General features: G+C 43.0%; 1 protein-coding gene across 1 annotated transcript; it reads right to left on the reverse strand.

Annotated features, from left to right (window-relative positions):
* Positions 1-345: 345 nt before the first annotated feature.
* Positions 346-8,223, reverse strand: LOC120019359 (heme-binding protein 1-like). Its single transcript, XM_038962650.1, has 6 exons — positions 8,145-8,223; positions 5,779-5,881; positions 4,996-5,002; positions 3,051-3,177; positions 2,159-2,342; positions 346-517 (listed from the first exon to the last, which is right to left on the reverse strand). Exons 1-6 carry the CDS (start codon positions 8,221-8,223, stop codon positions 346-348), a joined length of 672 nt encoding a protein of 223 aa, XP_038818578.1.
* Positions 8,224-8,453: the final 230 nt, after the last annotated feature.

Here is an 8,453-nt window from a genome sequence, read left to right on the forward strand (position 1 = left end):
GTCATGCAATAAAATGCTAATTAATTACTAAAAAATCATACAATGTGATTTTCTGGATTTTTGTTTTAGATTCCGTCTCTCACAGTTGAAGTGTACCTATGATAAAAATTACAGACCTCTACATGCTTTGTAAGTAGGAAAACCTGCAAAATCGGCAGTGTATCAAATACTTGTTCTCCCCACTGTATATGCAAAATGAAGCATACTTGTGTACTCGTTTCCTTGACGTAAACTGTATGAAATTCTGCTATTTTTGGTTTGTGTGAGGCTTTCGATTTGGTTCGCTGTAATGAGTGTTAATCATTTGTTTACTTTGTGTTAATAATGTAGTGCTACATAGCCACTTCAGCAGCGCTCCAGGAACCAGACTTCGTTGTGTCGGTGTGCGGCTGCGGGGCTGGTATAGCCGGCCACGATGAAGGACTCGCTCACACACAGCTGTGGAGAGTCCAGCACCTCGCCCAGAGCATGGATCTCCCCTAGGATAGAGGTCTCAGTAGTGGGTCCGCTGAATGACCTGACAGGGGGAGAGAGAAAGAGATGGATGAAAGGTTACACAGTTACTGCAAAGTTACTTTAAATCATTACATCATCATGTTGCAATAATAATGTGTATCCATGTATTATAATAGAAACATAACTTTTGTAAATATACACAAAACATTAAGGACACCTGCTCTTTCCATGACAAACTGACCGGGTGAAAACTATGATCCCTTATTGATGTCACTTGTTAAATCCACTTCAAAAATCTGTGTAGATTAAAGGGGAGGAGACAGGTTAAGGAAGGATTTTTAAACCTTGAAACATGGATTGTGTATGTGTGCCATTCAGAGGGTGAATAGGCAAGACAAAATATTTAAGTGCCTTTGAATTGGGTATGGTAGTAGGTGCCAGGCGCACCGGTTTGTGTCAAGAACTGCAACGCTGCTGGGTTTTTCATGCTCAACAGTTTCCCGTGTGTATCAAGAATGGTCCACCACCCAAAGGATATCCAGCCAACTGTGGGAAGTATGGGAGTCAACATGGGCCAACATCCCTGTGGAACACTTGACACCTTGTAGAGTCCATGCCTCGACGAATTGAGGCTGTTCTGAGGGAAAAAGGGGGTGCAACTCAATATTAGGAAGGTATTCTTAATGTGTTGTACATTAAGTGTACACTACATGATCAAAAGTATATGGACATGTGCTAGTCAAACATCTCATTCCAAAATCACAAATATTAATATGGAGTTGGTCCCCCCCTTTTGCTGCTATAACAGCCTCCACTCATCTGGGAAGACTTTCCACTAGATGTTGGAACATTGCTGCGGGGACTTGCTTCCATTCAGCCACAACAGCATTAGTGAGGTCAGAACTGATATTGGCCGATTAGGCCTGGCTTGCAGTCGGCGTTCCAATTCATCCCAATGGGTTTGATGGAGTTGAGGTCAGGGCTCTGTGCAGGCCAGCCAAATTCTTCCACATCGATCTCGACAATCCGTTTCTGTATGGACCTCGCTTTGTGCACGGTCATGCTGAAACAGGAAAGGGCCTTCCCCAAACTGTTGCCACAAAGTTGGAAGCACAGAATTGTCTAGAATGCCATTGTATGCTGTAGCATTAAGATTTCCCTTCACTGGAACTAAGGGGCCTAGCCTGAACCAAGAAAAACAGCCACAGACCATTATTGCTCCTCCAAACTTTACAGTTGGCACTATGCATTCGGGCAGGTAGTGTTCTCCTGGCTGCCACCAAACCCAGAATGCTCAGCCATGGAAACCCATTTCATGAAGCTCCTGATAAACAGTTCTGGTGCTGAAGTTGCTTCCAGAGGCAGTTTGGAACTTGGTAGTGAGTGTTGCAAACGAGGACAGACGATTTTTACGAGCTACGCACTTCTGTTCTGTGAGCTTGTGTGGCCTACCGCTTCGCAGCTGAGCCGTTGTTGCTCCTAGAAGTTTCAACTTCACAATAACTGTACTTACAGTTGATCGGGGCAGCTCTAGCTGGGCAGAAATTTTATGAACTGACTTGTTGGAAAGGTGCCATCCTATGACAGTGGCACGTTGAAAGTCACTGAGCTCTTCAGTAAGGCCATTCTACTGCCAATGTTTGTCTATGGATATTGCATGGCTGTGTGCTCGATTTTATACACCAGTCAGCAAGCCCCTCACCTGCTGTAGACCACAGTGGCAGGCCATGTCTCCATGGTGATGTCAGGGTCAAAGGGCATGGGGGGTTGGTCCTGGTGTTGGGATGGTAAGTAGTAGGCCACCGTCACATCTCTGGACAGGCTGGTGCGGGAGTCATCAGTCCTCACCACCGTCACAATGGGAAGGGTCATACCCAGGTAGTTACCTGGCACACACAGAGGGATGAGGAGGACCCAAACATTTTGGCAATAAGGCCCTTTATCTACTTCTCCAGAGTCCAAGAAACTTGTGGATACCATTTGTCTTTGCATGCAGTTTGAAGGAAGTTACTAACTAGCGTTACCCATAGACTTCCAGTCATTGTGCTAACGCAAGTTGGCTTGCAAAACTACTTCCAACTTCCTTCTTACTGAACACAAAGACATACAAATTGGGCTGTCCCGACAAAAATAAATATTGGTTGACCAAGAGTAGTCATTTCTTTTGACCAATTGATTGGTCAAAATGTTAAAACGTGTATTTCTGAACATACATACAGTTGAAGTTGAAAGTTTACATACACTTAGGTTGGAGTCATTAAAACTCCAAGCCTATCAGAAGCTTCTAAAGCCATGACATCCTTTTCTGGATTTTTCCAAGCTGTTTGTTTAAAAAGGCACAGTCAACTTAGTGTATTTTCACTTCTAACCCACTGGAATTGTGATTAAGTGAAATAATCTGTTAACAATTGTCGGAAAAATTACTTGTGTCATGCACAAAGTAGATGTCCTAACCGACTTGCCAAAACGATAGTTTGTTAACAAGAAATTTGTGGAGCGGTTGAAAAAAAATTAGTTTTAATGACTCCAACATAAGTGTATGTAAACGTTCTACTTCAACTGTACATGGATTCTTCTCTGCTACGCTCACTCACCTGAGGTATTCTGCTGGCAGATATATCTCATGAGCTTCATGAAGCCGGCACAGATGCTCTGCTCGTACGTGTCCTCTCGCACAGTGATACACGCCCAGCTGGCCTGGTTGTAGACTCTCTTCTCATACTTCACAGGACAATGCATAGGGCAGAACAATGGACAAATGGTATGAGGGGCAGAGAGGGAAAGAATGAGAGAGAAATGACAGACAGGGCTAGAAGTGCAGGGATAGATTAAGGGTTGCCCTATTGCCTGGCTCAAGTGAACTGAGCAGTCGTGCTAGTTGAGCCTTTTCCCGAAGTTGCCCCATTGGGCAGATGATTTAAATGTCCAATGCAGCAGTTTTACCTATATATCAAATCATTTCTGGGTAATAATTAAGTACCTTACTGTGATTGCATTTAATTAAAACGGTCAAAAAGAAACAAAAACAACTTCTTAGAAAATAGCAATTTCTCAATCAACAATTTTGCTAGGACTGTCTTAGTGGGGAGGGGAAAACTGAAAACAGCTGTTGTTGGCAGAGAGGTTTGGAACTCTTATTGGTTTAACAAATTTAACGCCTGTTGATGTCACCAGGTAGGCCGAAACTCCATCCCACCAAAACAGGCTGAAATGTCAGGTGGTCTTCTCAAACAGCTCTTACAAAAAGGGCATGGTCATCATTTTTACAGTATTATTCCAACCGTAGTGTGGAAATATATATAAAACACAGAAAAAGCACATTTTTGACTGCACTGAGGCTTTAATTTTTTTTGTTTATAAACAACCAAACTGCAAAGAATTCCAATAGCCCAAAACTGATCATTCTGGTTCCTCCCCATTTTTAAAATGAAAGACAGCAAATGTATGGTATTTATGCCAGTCGGGCAAGTTGAGCCCCCTATGTGTAGATGAAAGGCAGGCAATACTTTATGACATTTCTGTATGTAAATACAGTGCATTCGGAAAGTATTCAGACCCCTTCCCTTTTCCACATTTTCTTACATTACAGCCTTATTCTAAAATGGAGTAAATAAATGTTTTTCCTCAATCTACACACAAAACACCATAATGAATGATTTTTTGCAAATGTATTAAAAATAAAACAGAACTACCTTATTTACTAAGTATTCAGACCCTTGCTATGAGACTCGAAATTAAGCTCAGGTGCATCCTGTTTCCATTGATCATCCTTGAGATGTTTCAACAACTTGGAGTCCACCTGTGGTAAATTCAATTGATTGGATATGATTTTGAAAGGCACACACCGGTCTATATAAAAAGGTCCCACAGTTGACAGTGCATGACAGAGCAAAAACCAAGCCATGAGGTCGAAGGAATTATGCGTAGAGCTCCGAGACAGGATTGTGTCGAGGTACAGATCTGGGGAAGGGTACCAAAACATTTCTGCAGCATTGAAGGTCCGCAAGCACACAGTGGCCTCAATCATTCTTAATGATTGAGGAAGTGGAATGGAAGAAGTTTGGAACCACCAAGACTCTTCCTAGAGCTGGCCGCCCGTTCCAAACTGACCTTTCAGGGGAGGTGACCAAGAACCCGATGGTCAATCTGACAGAGCTCCAGATTTCCTCTGGAGGAACCTTCCCGGAAGGACAAACATCTCGGCAGCACTCCACCAATCAAGCCTTTATGGTAGAGTGGTCAGACGGAAGCCACTTCTCAGTAAAAGTCACATGACAGCCCGCTTGGAGTTTGCCAAATGTGCACCTAAAGGATTCTCAGACCATGAGAAACAAGAGACTCTCTGGCACCATCCCTACAGTGAGGCATGGTGGTGCCAGCATCATGCTGTGGGGATGTTTTTCAGCGGCAGGGACTGGGAGACCAGTCAGGATTGAGGAAAAGATGAACGGAGCAAAGTACAGAGAGATCCTTGATGAAAACCTGCTCCAGAGCACTCAGGACCTCAGACTGGGGCGAAGGTTCACCTTCCAACAGGACAATAACACTAAGCACACAGCCAAGCCAACACAGGAGTGGCTTGGGGAGAAGTCTCTGAATGTCCTTGAGTGACCCAGCCAGAGCCCGGACTTGAACCCGATCGAACATCTCTGGAGAGACCTGAAAATAGCTGCGCAGCGACGCTCCCCATCCAACCTGACAGAGCTTGAGAGGAGCTGCAGAGAAGAATGGGAGAAACTCCCCAAATACAGGTGTGACAATGTGATATATAAAAAATATATATAATAATTTAAGTACATTTGCAAACATTTAAAAAAAAAAACGTTTTGTTTTGTCATTATGGGGTATTATATGTAGATTGATGAGGGGAAAAAACCTATTTAAATCAATTTTAGAATAAGGCTGTAATGTAACAAAATTTGGAAAAAGTCAAGGGGTCTGAATCATTTCCGAATGCACTGTAGCTAATTTCGGGCAACCCCCCCCCCCAAAAATACTTCTGACTTGCCTGACGGGCAATTACCTTTCACACCTAATGTCAATCTCTGGAATTGATTGATAAAGAAAGCAATAGAGCTATATAAAAGAGTGATAGATATTGATTTATTCATATCCATCTTCTTTAACTCAAATTAAAGAAAATGCTCAAAGGCTTGCATCAATACTGTTAATTACAATGCTCCCTGTTTACTCAAACTCAATGAAATCAAGCTGAGAATATAAGATAGGCTAGATAAAGCAACTGCCTGTCCACCAGTCCATCTTTCCCTACTGGGTGATGGGGACAGAGGGAGCAATGAATGAGTACAAAGGGGGCTAGACTAGCTTACATTCTCTTTGCATGTGATCAGTGTGAAGGGGACTTTCTCCCTGTCCGTCATGCTCTCTGTGTCTGAGGTGAGCTGTTGGATGGGCTGGGCCATGTCTGGAAGGAAAGGGAGAGAGGGGTTAGAGCCTGACGTCACACAATGCCACCTACAAGATAAACGACCACACAAGATAGTGATCGGTTTCTCTTCCTCAGATGGCATACAGCACAATAATAATTATACTGCTGTGCTGTAGTACACTGGGCTTCTGTGTAAAGGAAACAGTTTATGGGAATAATCTTATAACATAATTGAAAAATCAGTTTGAAAACAAGTAGACAATCTCAAAACAAATTTGGACTAGGCTAATAGAAGTGTATTGAATGTTACATTTCTTTAAAAAAAAAATTGTTTAAATATATTTTATTACAGGAGTTGCTAGTGCGCGATGAGACAAGGATATCCCTGCCGGCCAAACCTTCCCTAACCTGGACGACGCTGGGCCAATTTTGCGCCGCCCCATGGGCCTTCGGCCGGCTGCGACAGAGCTTGGACTCGAACCCAGAATCTCTAGTGGCACAGCTAGCACTGCGATGCAGTGCCTTAGACCACTGCGCCACTCGGGAGGCCTGAATGTTACATTTCTGACAAAGTATTTCTCACTGAGTGATCTTAGACAAGTGACTGAAGTTTAGGAAGCAATGAGAGCCCTAAGGAAGCACATCATAGGAACATTTAGGTCATGTGGGGATGTTGCAGATGGACAGGTTTGCCACCATTTTGGGTGGTCTGTGCACTGCAGAATCCAATGTACACTCAAGTTGGACCCAAATTAGCTTTGGGGTCATCGTACACTGTAGAACCTGTAGAACCTGTCCAAATGACACAAATTAACTTTGAGGCCGTCTTTAATCAAGCATCATTCTCTCCCTGATCAACTAGCCTAAAATATTAAAGCTTTTGTTTGTTTTCCTTATGTGGCCTATGACCTACTTTCTGTATGGGAGGAAAACAGCTACGCTAACATCTTGACCACAACGTGCACGAGCATTGCCAAATTAATGTACATATACATGTTATTCAATCATTGCACGTAGCCAGGCGCTAAAATAGAACTTTGTTCCATTTGTGACGCTTGATGCGCAGCAAGTCCCACCTCTCCCATCTCCTCATTGGTTTTTAAGAGCACATTGAAAGATGAACTGAGGTCCACACTCCAGTCAGTGGTGGTAATGCACCTTAAAGTTGGTTGCTAACCACCATATAAAGTCCAAAGAAGAAGAAGCCTGAAGGAGGAGAGATTACTAGAAATGAACTCAGTTTACCCTTTTATCTGTGGATTCATTGTCGGAGTAGAGGACCTTGTGCATTTCAGGTAAAATAACAACACAATGTTTATATCCCAGGACAAATAAGCTAGCAACAGCAAGCTAACTAGCTAAATTGCCATAAATGTTTAATGCTTTTCGACCTGTCCAAATTAATATAGTTGGTTCAGAGTTAATTTTGATAGTTAAACTTTCGTGTCCTGATCACGCCTGGTGTGGGTGGACAAAATCAACATGCGCACGCGTGGTCTGGTCAGTATGTAAAATACTCATGCTGTACCCATCTGCACTAGAACCAAAATAATCTAGGCCCATTCAGCTGTTTAGCTCTGAGCTGTGGCTACAAAACAAACTCACTCTAATCTGATTATAACCCACCATTTTGTGACTATGAAAGGGCAAACAAACTTGCATATCTAAAACGTTTATCTAAACTACCTAGCCTGTAGGCCTAGGTCTATTCCACAAAATAACATCTAAAGGTGTAGGTGTTGTTCTCCATTTTACAACCGGTTGAATAGTGCAGGCCAGTTTCAGTCACGGTTTCTCTCACAGCTAACCATTTACTTTGATGGTCTATTTTTTTCCTTCAAAAGCTGATTCTGAAAGGGTGAGTTGTCCCCTTTCCCTAGTGTTGTGAACAAAGTTCAAATCTGTACAATGAACCTACATTTTCTATAACGACATTGTGAGTTCACAGTCCATTATATTACATAATAACATGTGCCAGTAGAAATGTGCATTTAGTATGCTTGATGAGAAATTGTGTTTCTTGTGTTGCTGGTCCAAGTCATCTTCTGCCATAATGGGCCAGAAATGATTTAAAATCAAAATGGTTTACATGTAAAAACAGACCTCACTTACGGCGTTATCCCCACCTACACACCACGCTATAAATGATAGTGGTTCAAGTAGCGTTCGAATAAAACAGGCTTTTGTCAGTCTGCGAGGGGAGCAAGGAGTGATTCAAAAGTTTCAGGTGCAGGACAATGTGTGCATGCTTGCAATTTGACCCTAGAGCAATCTAAATCTATAATCCTCCCCCTCTTACCCTGGGGAACATGAACATGATGTTCTCTGCCAATGTCCTGCCAGTAGTTTAACAGGCGATCCTGACCCTCTTCCTCCATAGCATCGTTTTCCCCGTCCGGCCCCCCGCTTCTGCAGAAGTCTGAATCGAAGTCATCCTCGTTGAAGGCATCCAAGTCCTCTAGCGTGATAGTGGGTCTTGATCCAGATTCACCCCCGCGACTGTCACCTCCTTCGCCACTCATGTGACAGCCTCCTCCATTCATGGTTATTTTGACAAAAGTGCCCAAAAACTACTTGCAACAGTCGCAGATCTCCAGCGGGAGGGAAG

This window comes from Salvelinus namaycush, chromosome 24 (assembly GCF_016432855.1).
Source record: "Salvelinus namaycush isolate Seneca chromosome 24, SaNama_1.0, whole genome shotgun sequence".
In the NCBI taxonomy this organism is placed as follows: Eukaryota; Metazoa; Chordata; class Actinopteri; order Salmoniformes; family Salmonidae; genus Salvelinus; species Salvelinus namaycush.

Bases quoted from the DNA above. Each gene is read 5' to 3' on its own strand.
- LOC120019359 (XM_038962650.1), bottom strand. From the start codon at position 8,223: ATGGAGGAAGAGGGTCAGGATCGCCTGTTAAACTACTGGCAGGACATT. The intron at 5,882-8,144 runs GTAAGAGGGGGA...CTTTCCTTCCAG, and splicing joins TCATGTTCATGTTCCCCAGG to ACATGGCCCAGCCCATCCAA. The intron at 518-2,158 runs GTGAGGGGCTTG...TCCCCCTGTCAG, and splicing joins GCCACTGTGGTCTACAGCAG to GTCATTCAGCGGACCCACTA.